This window comes from Schistocerca nitens, chromosome 6, assembly GCF_023898315.1.
Source record: "Schistocerca nitens isolate TAMUIC-IGC-003100 chromosome 6, iqSchNite1.1, whole genome shotgun sequence".
NCBI lineage: Eukaryota > Metazoa > Arthropoda > Insecta > Orthoptera > Acrididae > Schistocerca > Schistocerca nitens.
The window spans coordinates 298,561,901-298,576,710 of record NC_064619.1 but is presented as its reverse complement, the minus strand read 5'-3'; the positions used below and the strand labels follow the sequence as shown (position 1 = coordinate 298,576,710).

The following is a 14,810-nucleotide window of genomic DNA, read 5'->3' as shown; positions in this document are numbered from 1 at the left end:
TAAAGCAAAATAGGTGCCTGAAATATAACCGCTCCAATAATAAGTCAACAGTCGTGTTGGGGTTTAAGCAGTTTGCGGCACCCAAAGTAGACAACTTATCTAGTCGCGAAAATATTGTCTTTAAAGATGGCATGATCAACTCGGTCGTAAATTCGGTTCCATTCCATCAATCGTAATACACAGGAATCATAAATCGTACTCCAACTGAATCACTAAATGAGATGAATACAACAGCCAAGACATGTCCTGTCAAGATGGAGTGTCCCCGCGTGGTCATCGTAATACGAGATGTTATGTGGGCATAGCTCGCCTCCTCGGTGTAGGAGCCATGAATATCCTGGAAGGTTTTGGGCTGAAGAAATTAAGTACTGCGACAGTTCCGTCGCCGAAGCGCCGCGCAGTAATCTGACTATTCCTCTCATCTCCAAAACCGCATCGGCAGCAAAACGTTATCTTCCATACTCGTATAAAAAATGCGCCTTACTATCAAGAAGCAAAAAAGTGAAAAAGCAGCAGTTGCCAGCACTCTCGCTTCCCGCGACAGTGGAGAAGCGCGGAGCACGTTATCTTGTCTCCGCAGGCCACAGACCGCGGGCGACTTTGTGGAGAGATTCTGTAGAGAGGGGGAGAGTGTGTGGCCTGATCGTCTCCAGGGAGCGGCGCGCAAAAAGTGGGGGCAGCCAATTTTCCCCGCTTCGCCTCCGCTCTTCGCATTCTTGGCCCTGTCCTGGCTTCGCAAACTGCTTCTTTTGGACTTGCCATGTCTTTACTTACTTACGACACTTCGTTACGTGTACAGTCAAGCTCATTTCGCAGTCACTAGTTGGACATAGGACAACCACGTCGTGAAAGAACACAAATACGGAACTACACAGTCATATGTTCGGCAGTTTCCTAGCACGTTGTTTATCTACAATTTCCCAGCTCATGTTTTGTCATTTTTTTTCCGCTCAACTTCAGTACAGCATGCAGTATTTGTGATAATTTCATTAAGTGCCATTACCTAAATGGCCTTTCAATCCCAACTTTCTTCATTCAGCGTTGTTCCAAGAGCTGTGTCCAGCTATTTTGTTAATCTTAAGTGGATGATGTATTTCATATTTAAACAACCATTCGAGTTTTGTTCCAGAGCTGATGTTAAATTAACTGGATGACGTAGTACATATTTTTCGCAATCATTCCAATTTCATTCCAGCCATCCAAGACAAAGTATAGAAACAAATTTACAAAAAGTAACGCAAAAGACTTTTCTTTCCATGGAGTGGACAGATGTTAATGATCGCTTCTTTGGCGTTTTCAATCAGTGCTAAGGCTGCAGATACACTGCAGTGAGCACTCTCTCTACTGTCGCTGTGCCCTGCGTGCATTTGCAGCCTTAGCGCTGATTGAAAACGCCAAAGAAGCGATCATTAACATCCGCCCACTGTAGTGAAAATGATGCACCACTGGGTTAATATTCGATAGATAATGTATATCCGAGGCACACTGACTGATCATCTACAATGAGACGAACCAAACCTTAACTTTCGTTTTTTATATCATTAGATAAGGTGCTCATTGATGCCACAACGGTTTCAATCCCTTTATTTGCCCATCCTCACTAGCAATACATTAATTTGAAGTTGCCACTACACGTAAGCTCGGTTGTGCACTCATAGCTGTAATTTTAATCCCCTTTCTAACTTCTCGTAAATAGATTTGCCTCGAATATATTTTTGTAAAACTGAACGGTGAATTTTAAAAAAATGACAATTCACAAAAAATTCGGTTATCCCAGATATCGACTCCTTTCTCTAGTCTATCACAACTAAAGCTTACAGGACGAATTTAGGAAACATCGCTCTTACGAAGATCAGCTTCCCCATTTCTTGGGCGCTATCCGGTGAAACATGGATGAAGAGCAACAGGCGTATTCCATATCCTTACATTTCGGAAAGCGTTTTACACTGTTTCACGCTGGAGACTCAACGAAGGTGCGTTCGTACAGAATAATTATTCTCAGATATGTGAGTGGCTCGTAGATTTTTCAAACAGTACAACCAAGTACATTGTCCTGGACGGCGAGTGTTCATAAGAGACAAGTGTATCGTTAGGAATGCCCCCATGGAAGTGTGATAGGATTGCTCTTGTTTACTGTAGACGTCCTTAGACATAGGGTGAAGAAGTACGGGAAAGTGTCGTCGAGTGACGATGATGACTGTTAGGGAAGGCGAATGATCGTCTTCGATATGTTGGAAGAATTCTACTAAAGTGCAGCTCGTCTGTAAATAACACCGCGTATGGAACCATTCTTCAGTTCAGCTCGAGTGTTCTGGATCCACACCACGTCCAATTAAAAGAAGACATCGAAGCAGTTGAGGAGTGCAGCTGTTCGATCACTACGGTAACATTAAGGAGTTGCTTCGCGAATACAAATGAGGATTCCTGGAGAAAGACACAAAGGATTTACATACACTGACTGCGAGTGGGCATTGATTTAAATCAATGGGGAAAATCGAAAATTTATGCCGAACCGGGGTTCGAACACATGTCCCCTGCAGATGCGCTGACCACTTCGCTAACCGCGTTCATCGCAACTGCACGGACCATCATTCCTCCCATCAGACCCAAATTCTCAACTTACCCATACATTACTTGGCCGTCCTCGCGTGTATATGTAGTTGAGACAGTTTAAGAAACAGGAATCTGCGACACAGTGCAGAACGAACCTATTCCCTCAACGTACATCTAGTGTATGAAACGCAAAGGCAACATAGGGTTCAGAGAGTCGTTTTTTCCTCGCTACGTTTGCGGGCGGAAAAAGAAAGGGAATGAAGCAGTGGTACAAGTGACCCTACACTGTGCATCCTGTGGTGGCTTACGTAGTATGTACGTGAACGTGGTCGCACGGTCGATGCAAACTTGACAATGCAGCACGGATCCTCCACATATACGGAGCCGGAATACGGAGTGCCCCAGCGGTCATGCCGATAGCCTCGCGCAGCAAATTCACCAAGAAAAAATAATTATAATGATAAAAAAAGCTAATAGTCAGCTGCTATGATAACGGTCGCTCGTGCGAATAACCGGAGCTTTGCAAGTTGACATCTGGATATCTGCCACTGGCGCCTGAAAGCAGTAGTTAACGGTAGTATTTTGTAGAGCTACTCATGATTGGCATGCCAGTGAAAGCACTACGATTTGTAACACTTCCTTGTGCCGGTAACTCTGATTCTGGTTTTTAGGTGGTAAATCACATGAGCCACATAGATTGTTGCCTGCAAAAGGTTAATTGCTTCCGGCACACATATGAGTGTTAACCTATTAAAATCGTCCCGGGAATAAACGTGGAGGTAGCGGACATTCCATTCTTTTTATAAAGGATACCATGTTCACTATAAACGTACACGTTCTCTAGAATTCCAGTGTCTATTGAAGACACTTCTCCTTCAGGGATGTAGTTTTGCTGCAGGGAATTTGAATTATTCTGAAACCTTCAAGATCTACTAACAAACGACCTAGGTCTTGCACAAATACATTGGGATAATATCATCTACAAATATCAGGAATTTTGTGGGAAATGAACCTACAGAAAATCAGAAATTCAGAAAATCAAGCCCTTAGTAGGACAAGAGTTAGGGCTATTAGTAGTGGAGCAATTTGTATACAGTCAAAAGACCGTCTCCGAGCAGATACTCCCACATCATCATATCAAGAGCGTCTGAGAAGGTGGGTGCGCGCCCGCCCCCCCCCCCCCCCCCCCCCCACACACACACATTTCTCCGTTTATTTCTAGCTTTCTGCGGAGCTGCTTTGCATCTCTAGCTAATTAGTTATTTCCACTCTCTTCTGACGACGCATTTATTGCCGAAGTAAATGCATTTATTTTTCTTTTGTAATGGTGGGCATTCACTCTAGCGAAATTTCATTTCTTCGCGTTACCGAATTACATCTTTTAGACCGTGAATAGATGGTTATTGAGATTTCCGTCGTGGTAAGACGCCCAGTTTTGCAAGCAAATTTTTCATATCACTATTCAGGGATGAGCGGTATATAATGTAAGCGCATTTTCGTGCGATTCTGAGCGTTAGAGCTCACATATTTCCATTTTTAGGAAACTGGCACTATTCCTCTTGACGCTCAGAACGCCATCAAGAATTTGAAAGCCCGTATTGTCGCAGGCCGGCGGTGGTGACTGTGGCTCGCGACAGGTGCCCGAGGCGCCAGCACCCACCAAAGAGGGCTAGCGGGCCAGAGACCACCGCCGCCGTCGCCGCAGCGGTGCGGAGTGCGGCCTATCGATTGCGGCTACGTGCCGGGCGCCCCCAGCTTCCGCAGGTGTCGCCGTCGCCGGAGGAAATGAGGCGCTACCAGTATGCAGCGTCACGTCCGCAGCTCTTGTGCGCTGCCTGTACCTGGAGGGAATTGCGTCGCGCGTTCAGAATATCCTGCAACCGTAAAATAAATGTACCGGAAAGCTTAGCTTGTTTGTGCAAGATTAAATTATTGTAATCTGAACAGGCGACGAGGAGCAGATCTGTTTGGAACTTGGTCTAGCGTCTACACTACTGCCGCTGCCCACCGACTGCCGTCAGTGCGCGATCGCGTCTGTAGCTGTTTGTTTACTGCGCGCAGGGGTCAGGGTCGAGGCCGAAGCCACCGGCCCGCGGCGTGTGCACGCGATACCGCTGTACTCGCTCCTTTTCCTGCTCTCATGGCCCAATTTTGGTCGCTATCTCGCTGGGCGGTGAGCTGTAACTAGCCCTCCGTGTTTATTACAGTCAGCAAGTTCATTCACAGAGAGCAGCAGCTTACAGGTCCACAGGATGGATCGAATGGGTTAGAATGTGACTAGCTGTCGAATGACAGTTCCACAACGCTTTAGCTTGGAAGCGACCTTAAGGAAAGATGGAAGATTACGGTTGAACGTCCCTTCGACATCGAGGTCATTCGAAGAGGAGCGTACTCGGTATGTTTCAAGTATGGGGAAGAAACCGACCGCCCCATTTCTAAAGGAACCAACCCGTCATTTTCGGGTGCGATTAAGGGAAACCTCGGGAAACCAGAATATGGCTGGCTGGACGCGGATTCAGACAGTCGTCCTCCGGAAAGCCAGTCCTGATACCTAACCAATAGCCGGCCGGAGTAGCCGTGCGGTTCTAGGCGCTACAGTCTGGAGCTGAGCGACCGCTACGGTCGCAGGTTCGAAACCTGCCTCGGGCATGGATGTGTGTGATGTCCTTAGGTTAGTTAGGTTTAATTAGTTTTAAGTTCTCGGCGACTGATGACCTCAGAAATTAAGTCGCATAGTGCTCAGAGCCATTTGAACCATTTGAATCTAACCAATATGCAACCTTGCTCGATAGCGGACGATCATAGTCAGGACATCTTCATCAGACAGGGTGGGGCTATTCACCAATAGAATGCTCGTGAAATGAAGGAATTGCCGTACCTTGGACGGAAGGCTAAACAACACGAACGAAGCACGGAGGACATAAAAAGTAGACTAGCACGGGCAGAAAGGGCATTTCTGGAGAAATGAAGTCTACTAGTATCAGATATCAGGTTTAATTTGAGGAAGAGATTTTTGAGAATGTACATTTGGATCACAGCATTATAAGGAAGTGAAACATGGACTGCGGGAAAATCGGGAAAAAGATATTCTGAGCGTTTGAGAAGTGGTGCTACAGAAGGATGTTGAAAGACATTGTTCTTCGAACAATCGGCGAGTAAAGAAACACGTGGAAAATATTTAGAAGAAGAAGGTACAGGATGATAGGACAAGCGTTGAGAAGTCAAGGAGTAACTTCCGTGGTGATAGATGGAATTGCACAAGGCAAAAATTGAAGGGAAGACAGAGAATGAATGCACGCAACAAATAGCTGAGGACGTTTGGTGTAAGGGCTACCCTGAAAGGTTGACACGGGAAAGGCACATCAAACCAGCCAGAAGAATATAAAAAAAAGAAAAAAAAGGGAAGAAGAAGGAAGAAGCGTGACTCCTGATGCATTACACAGGCAGATAACTAGGGGCTGAAAATGTTGAGTGCTGCGCTGTTTGAGAACTTCACTTTTCTGTTACAGCTTACTTTTTCGCCCGCACATAGCAAAATATTGTTTTGAAAGCAACCTTTATACGACGGAGATTTTCCGTAATTTATATTTCATACAGAGTATCAAATCCTATTGTCCTAGTAGGATAGTTTGCTTTAGTAGAAAAGTAGTGTTGGCGTACTGACACTGACGCGCTGTATTTTTTCGTTAAGTGTACTCAGATGCGTCAGTTAGTTAAACGCTGTTGGTGACGGGACGGAGACTTTTCCCGCTCAAAATGCGGTAAGATGCTTTGAAAGGACCTGCCCAAATGCCCGCTACTTTGAGAATCCCGCAGGAGGTCGAACGTACATGTGCATCGACACCGTAGGTGGTGGATTCATTGCGAGGCGAATCAGTTATATGATTGCGTGGTGTATGTTCTTTCGGACATGTCCGTAAAAACAGACACCACGCGTTCATATAAGAACTAATATTTCGTATTCACATTCAAAAATCAAATGGCTCCAAACACTATGGGACTTAACATCTGAGGTCATCAGTCCCCTAGACTACTTAAACGTAACTAACCTAAGGACATCACACACACACATGCCCGAGGCAGGATTCGAACCTGCGACCGTAGCAGCCGCGTGGTTCGGGACTGAAACACCTAGAACCGCTCGGCCACAGCGGCCGGCGTATTCGCATTCACATTCACTGACAAGTGAAGTGTCAACCCTCATTCTAGCTTACGTTACAGATGAGCCTGTCATCACAACCTAAATTGCAAAAACGCAATACAGGCACGAAAAAATATTGACTGTTCAGACAGATGACGGAGACCGATGACCTCGCTGTCTGGTCTCCTTCCCCAAACAACCCCCAACAGATGACGGTACACTCCATACCATTGTATCACGAGACGAAGACTGCATCCGCGATAGGTATGTTCAGCTACCCGACAATGCCACTCGATACGACGCTGACGGAACATGACACTATGCTATAGCCTATAGTACCCCACTTGCAGTGTGTGAATATGGGCTTGTTGAATTTTATTAGTGTTCTACTTTTAATCAGCTGACTGTTGTCAGCACGTGAAGACCTAATACGAGTACCAAAATTAATGTCTTGACATAGAGCCACCACGGAGAGAGGCAGCAATAGATGCAGAGTGGCTAGTACCAGTGCGCGCACAACGTGATTCATATGCAACGAGTTGGTGATACGTGGTGTTGTGGTCAGCGCTTTAACCGAGCTGGGTGGCTATCGGCAGGGGACGTTTATCTGTGCTGCCGGCAGCGGCTGACCTCTGACCGCAAGCCGCAGGCACTGTTCGGCCGGTGGTCATCCGGAGAGTCGTCCGCCAGATACGATGGCCGCCGGAACACCCGCAACGCATCTGCTCGGCGCCGTCCTCTTGGTTGCCGCGGCGATGTTGGGACAGCCTGGCGCCGGCTTTCCTGTGGAGCTGCCGGCCAACAACCGCTCCCTGGAGCTGGGCGACTGCTCCTGGGTGGAGGAGGGCTCGCGGGGACACCTGGGAACCGTGGTGTCGCGCTGCTCGGTGCCGAACGCGCGCCTCTCCACGCACGTCACTCTCAGGACCACGCAGGTGAGCCCCGGGGCTAGCAAATGAACAGCCTTACACGTGCTTGCTCGGTACTGAAGCAGTGAGGGAGCCCACCCCAGATACAACCATAACGAATACACTTATAGGTCCATATAAAATTCAAGCTGCAGATCTGTCTGTCGCAATAGCTCCAGAGCGTGTGTCATTGCACAAGGTCAAAGTTTTGAGCGCTTGATATGTGATTCAGAATAGTGAACAATCTGACCCCGTCACTGGGCAAAGCCAGGGTAGACCCGGCTGTGGCGGGAACTAGAATGGTGACTTGACTAGGTACGATCCGCTTCAAAGTAGTGTGTGTTCCTACCTCGCAGTGCAATTACGGGAAATGGTCGCGGAAAATGCCATCACAGGCAGCTGTGACTGTATCCTATTAACCTTAGCAGTATCGACGCATTTTCCATAACACGTAATACCAAGAAGAAGGGAGGGGAGAGACTTTGTGCCCACCACCAAAAAACCTAAAAAGATTCGTTAAATGTTTTAAACTTTTTAAGACACAATGGAAGTAAAGGCATTAGCTGCCAGTTAGCGTTCATTTATATCAATGAGGCAAGTAGAAAATTTGTGCTGGACTAGGCTCGAACCCGGATCTCTTGCCTACTAGGAAGATCCGTTGATCATTACACCATCCAGACAGAGTGGTCACCGCAACTGCACAAATTACATTTAGATTCTCGTAAGGCTTCGATCTGAATGTGCATCTGCACAGGAAGTGATCACTGGCCGTCCTTGCTATACTTACATATATGTTTTTTTTCCGGCACAAACTTTCCCCGTTGATACAAATCAGTGTCGCCAATGTCTTTAATTCCCTTATGCCTTGATTCATTGTGGCTGGAGGATCAAAGTGGTTGCCTGCTCTTCTGGACATGTCCGAAACAACAGGCACCATACATATATATATTTAACTTTTATTAACGACATACTTTTTAAATAGATTCTGACGTGTAAGTGGAGTACAGAACCTGAAAATATTTTTAGCACAATCTTAACAACACCAGCGCATTTTCCGTAATGTTTACACTGAGAGGAGGGCTACTTTTGATTAAAAAAATTCAAATTTCGATAACTGTTCAATCACATCATACTTTTTAAAGTTAAGTCTGAGAAGTTATCGAATCTGACGAAATCATTAAAAACAGTAAGTATCTTTTTCATAATTTTAAAATGTAAAGTACCAGACTAGATTACGATATTTTCACAAGGTTGGCACAAAGTCATCGTAGTCGTCCCTCCCCTCTAGTATTACGAGTGTTAAACCTAGTAAATTTAATAAAGATGAGAAGGAGAAATGAGTGACAGTTCTGACGAAAAACCAGATGGAATGTGCGAGAAAAAATGTCAAAACTTTCAGGAAATACATGATGAGCAAATTACGATAGAGGAAAAGGGCACGATCCTGAGCGAATAGGGATTCAAGTAAATACTGCGAGGAAGAAGAAGAAGAAGAAGCAAAATGCACACAATAAGTATTCCGTTGTAAATATCGATGAATATGTCACTAGGCAACAATTTTTGCGATATTGTGAACATTAAAACGAAATGCCAACGTTGCGAAAACTTAACACGTTGTGATGAACAAAATCGCTAAAAACCTGCGTGATAGGTACTTTTAAACCATTTTCTTAAAAGAAAAGCACCTCGTGCACTGTATTTTTTCCTTTCCCCTTGCCCCAGGATATGGACGCCCTTGCACTCTTTTCCTGCCTGGTTTTCGACGTTTTTGCCTTGTTAGTATTTGACCAAATTTTTTACATGTTAATCCGTTGAAATCCCTTTTTAAAATATGTTTCCATTGCTACAGAAAATAGTATATAGTTCCTTTAAGAAGAAGGCGGCGTAATTCAGGAGCTATAAACGTGAAAAATTAGTTAAATATCTTAGAAAATTCACCAGATTCCCCGATACAAGTGCAGAAACCGCTCCCAAACATACATAAGCAAAACGAGGATAATGGAATGTAGTCGAACTAAATCAGATGACGCAGAGGGAATTAGACTAGGAAATGAGAGACAGTAGTAAATGAATTTTGCTATTTGGGAAGCAGAATAACTGATTATGCTGATGATGGTCGAAATAGGGAGGATATAAAATGTAGACTGGCAATGACAAGAAAAGCATTTCTGAAGAAGAAAATTTGTTAACATCGAGTATAGATCTAAGTGTCAGGAATTCCTTTCTGAAAGTATTTGTATGGTGTGTAGGCATGTATGGAAGTGAAACATGGACGCTAAACAATTTACACAAAAAGAGAATAGAAGCTTCTGAAATGTGGCGCTTTAGAAGAATGCTGAAGATTAGGTGGGTAGACCATGTAACTAATGAGAAGGTTCTGAATAGAATTGGGGAGAAGAGGAATTTGTGGTACAACCTGACTAGAAGAAGTGATCGATTGGTAGGAAACGCTCTGAGGCATCAAGAGATCACCAATTTAGTGCTGGAGGGAATCGTGTGGGGGGGGGGGGGGGGTAAAAATCATAGCGGGAGTCCAAGAGATGAATACAGTAAGCAGATTCAGAGGGATGTAGGTTGCAGTAGTTACTCTGAAATGAAGAGGCTTGCACTGGTTAGAGTAGCATGGAGAGTGCACCAAACCAGTCTTTGGACTGAAGATCACAGCAACAAACAACAACCGCGACAAAAAATAAAAACACCTACAGCCGTCCTTATGATTTTAATTTATTTTGTCGCTACCAGTTTCAACGCTTCATTGCGTCATCTTCAGGCTGTATTTGATGCGGTACAGGTTGATATGACCACCATGCATAACCCATCAGTGCCAGGATTATTGGATACGCAGATATTGTGTCAGCACTCCAACCAACTGCCAACTCAGTTGATGGTTGGAGTGCTGACACAATATCTGCGTATCCAATAATCCTGGCACTGATGGGTTATGCATGGTGGTCATATCAACCTGTACCGCATCAAATACAGCCTGAAGATGACGCAATGAAGCGTTGAAACTGGTAGCGACAAAATAAATTAAAATCATTAGGACGGCTGTAGGTGTTTTTATTTTTTGTCACGATAGTAAACACCCGTCGTCCCAGAGACATCTCGCTAAAAGGATGGACATACACGAACAACAGTGTTCGTGATACTTATGCGAGATGTACTTTGGCGGCAGCAGGATCGTTCTGCAGTCATCTGCAAATGCCAATTCTCTAAGAAAAGAACGTCGCCATCCCTCCAGGGATTCCCATTTGAGTTGTTGTGGCAACTTTTCCGTGAAGAACTATCTGTCACTTTTTTAATCTGATCCAGATATAGTTTACGAGCTGAGGCGGTCTTTGGGAACTGAGGGAACAGTCGTCGGAGGCTCGTTAGATGAGTGTTATTATTTGACTGGCAGTACTGGAGCGCCTATAGGAAGCAGTGAAGCTGATGAGACCCGAAGCGCGAATAGAATAAGACAGCTTGCCTTAGTGTAGGGACGAGTGCGACTGTAGTGTGCGGTCGCAGGTGGTGTACGCGGGCGAGGCCCCCACGTGCACGATCAGCTGCGTGCGCGCCCTGGACCAGCTAGCGGAGACGGCGCAGCTGAACGTGACGCTGACAGGCGGCGGGCCCGGCCACACGTTCGTGTCGCTGGAGGTGCGCGCGCCCGTCGGATACGGCTACTTCTTCACCGTGGACGCCTTCCTCAACTGCACGGGCGGCGTCGTGCCCGCGCTGCGGCAGACCTACCTGCCCGCGCCCTCCGATGTCGACGCCACCGGCGCGGGGGCGTCCGCCCCCTCATGCTGGCCCTGCGCCGGCGGCTCCTGGTACTGACCACTCACCGTCCGAGCTAGTCCCAGTGAAATTCGCCCCGCCCTGTGACAATGTCGCCGTGTGTAACAGTTCAACTCCTTGACCAACTACAGTAGTGACTCAAACTTCGATATGTTACACATTGAATTTTTATTCCAAGACCTCGTCCTGTTGTCTTTCAAAAGACAGACTTGGTGTTACACTAACAAGGACGGGTCCAGTAAGAGCATAATGAAAGTAGTAGGCGTTCGAGAATATTTTGTCATAATTATTCATTGCCAGTTTTAAATTTACACTTACCAAAGGAGAGTAATAAAGTTTGGCGAATGTTAGTAAATATAATCGGCATGTTACTTGCTGAAGAAGAAACATCTTTTTGTATGACAGGGCTGTAAACATGACTAAATTTTGTACCGTATGTATTCGGCATGGTCGAGACACACCCGTGCCAAAGTATTTGCTATCCTTGTTTCTCATTATACTTAGTATTACAATTTTCAGCATTACCGTCAGCTCTAATTTCATTATTAATTTATTGTCAATCGGGTTCGGCGCTACACGTCATCTAGATCTCTAAACACATATTGATTGAATTTTCCCGAACGACATCCATCAGAAACCCCACGTGAAAATAAGCGGTACCCGCATCAACTCTTGGAAGCACCGACACGATGAGGCTGCAAAAAATGTCGTTCGGGAAAATTCATCCACTATGTATTTAGAGGACCTGATGATGATGATGATGATGATGATGATGATGATGATGAAGTGACCGTCGAAACAAGTTGCCAGTAAACGGATAATGAAATTATAGCTAACGGTAGTGTTGAAAATTGCAATATTCCTATCGGCTGTGGTCCTGTCTTCATATTTAGCAAGGATAGATATGCGGAAATTGCTCGATACTCAGTGTCATCAAGTATGAATGTTTTTTTGAAATGTGTTGTGGACCCTTCTCTGACTGATGTATGACTGTGGACACAAATCATACTTAGCATTTTTAACTGGCGTTTCGTTTTCAAAAATAAATCAATAAATATTATAAAAATTTGTGTGTGTATTTTCACATCTTCTCCTAAACCATTGGTCCGATTTCAACCAAACTTGGTACACATATCCTTTACTGTCAGGCAACAATCGCTTAGGCGATAAAAACTACCTACCTATCATAGTCCACATGACGTGACGTGATACACTAACATGCGTGAAAAAATATCGCATTGTGCATGACATTTAAATTTCTTACTTCTGTGCTACCTACTCAATTCGCAACATGTTTCACAGGCAGTATTCACATATGCCACTGAATGTACCTACACAAATATATCATTATACGACTCATAGTTCAAGAGATATGACGTCAACAACGCTGAGATGCTTGAAAAAACTCCGCATCGTGCATGAAGTTTTAATACATTAATTTTTTCTACGAAGTCACTCCTACAGTCGAGCCAACTTACGGAAATCCCTGACAACTGGCAGCGCTTTTGACAGCTTTCGACTGCGAAGTGCAAATGGCTTTAGGCGAAATAGCCGTCTATAGAGCTTTAAAGAGGCGTTGTCATAGAGACGTTTACAAAACCGCGTTGTAGAAACGAGAAGCTGCTGCGCCCCTTCCACTTCCAGAGACTGCAGTTTCCCGAGACATTGCCATTACAGTTACATCTGACAGGGGCATTATGTTAAATATTGTAAAATGGACCTGACATCACCATGTTTTTATCATGGACAACTTTGTCTCTTGTTCAAGGATGGGCTGACCGAAGCATTTATTCATCGTAGCTCCTGGACATGTAACTAGAAACATTGCTTATAATCAGTTTCTGAGTTAAATAAACATTACAAAGAATTTGTATTTTACATACTATGTTTCTTAATTTGGATATTGCACTTTCACATTTGTGCATTATGCGTATTTCTTTACACACCTATTTCATAATTTCAAAGGTGTTCGTCGGAACACACAGAAAAGAAATTTTTTCGAAATTACACTTCAAAAACAGTTCTTTTTTATTTTCGTTTCTAATTGAAATTTAGTAAAATGAGTACCCGGCTAATGCCAGGTTTGTCAGGTGGTAAATAAAAATAGAAAACTTCTAACCTGTGCTGCTTTTGCTGTATGTGATGATTGCTCTGCACACTGTGAGAAAATGTGCTAAATAATCTGTAATGTTTACTTATACAGATAGTATACCGAGTCGCTGTAAAATTGAACATTTGCCTACCGCATTTTAGCTTTACAATCGACCTGTACAGTTTACATGAAACGTGGGTAGGTCGAACTGATTCATAACGGAGACCTTAAGCTCCCGCAGGAGTTACGCCATGTACTACGTGCGCGAAACGTATCTGGGAATAGAGAATTATAGGCTTACACACACACACACACACACACACACGAACCACAGTTGGACGCTCACCAGTTTGGCTACCGCACAAGTAAAGAAGTACTGATGTAGATCGTGTCCCATTGGACAACGTAAATAAAGTAGTGGTAAAAAAAAAAAAAAAAAACTGAAAGATATTGCATCTAAATACATAGTGTGCCTGAAATGTGCCAAACACTTTTTTCTTGTATTTTGGAAAATAAAACTTTTTCTTCTAAATTGATTGTCAGTAAGTTCCAGTAACTTCGAAAGCCAGCACGTATATTTTTTCACTAAAGAAATTAAATCATGCAGAAAGTATACAGCGGTTTACCGGTTTGGCTCGTATACAGACTGCTGTCAATTAGAGATTAATGAGTGACCAGCATGCTGAGGGACTAAGCTTGTATCCTTCATGCAACGCAGCCACAACATAAATGCAGCGTGTAAAAATAAAAGGTAACAGTCTAAAGCACTTTATTTTCGTTACACTGAAGGTAACAAATTTCTGTTGTAATAATCATTATCACACCAAGTTTCCACAACATATGACGAACCTGTGCTCGGAGCCGCCGTGCAAAAATTAATGTTTCTAACCTATAGCCGAGAGGGCGTAAGAAGGTCCCGGACAACTCGCAGCACTGTTGCCAGCTTTCAGCTGCGAAGCGCTAACAGCTGCAGGCGACATCAGTAGCCGTTTACAGAAGTATGGCAACACTGACGCGTTGCCATAGAGATTTACAAGTTGGTTGAGGTCGGCGCGCGAAACGGCCGCGCCCAGCCCTCTGCAACTGTCAGGAATCAACTGACGCCGACTTCGCTACAGTACTGACGTCAAAAGTTCGTATTGAGTTTATGATGATAAATATCATAGGATGATACTGTGTAATTATTATGGCCTGATGATGAGTTTTGGGCTGGAAGCATGTAAAAGACACGAATATAACTAAACGATTAACTGATGTTGCTACTGGATGGACCATTTTGGTGTTAGGCAGCATATCTGAGCTATGCGTATATACATAAAAAAATATTTCCTTG

The 14,810-nt window shown here is 44.4% G+C and overlaps 3 protein-coding genes across 3 annotated transcripts in view; 2 read left to right on the top strand and 1 right to left on the bottom strand.

Moving 5' to 3' along the window:
* LOC126262236 (mediator of RNA polymerase II transcription subunit 20) overlaps positions 1–14,810 on the top strand; it is a 600,255-nt gene that overhangs the window by 91,381 nt on the left and 494,064 nt on the right. The window lies entirely within an intron of this gene.
* The window catches only part of LOC126262235 (facilitated trehalose transporter Tret1-2 homolog), a 395,495-nt gene that overhangs the window by 67,689 nt on the left and 312,996 nt on the right, over positions 1–14,810 (bottom strand). The gene's annotated exons all lie outside the window — the stretch shown is intronic.
* Positions 7,200–13,263, top strand: LOC126262238 (uncharacterized). Its single transcript, XM_049958708.1, has 2 exons — positions 7,200–7,629; positions 11,113–13,263. Exons 1-2 carry the CDS (start codon positions 7,390–7,392, stop codon positions 11,422–11,424), a joined length of 552 nt encoding a protein of 183 aa, XP_049814665.1. The 5' UTR covers positions 7,200–7,389; the 3' UTR covers positions 11,425–13,263.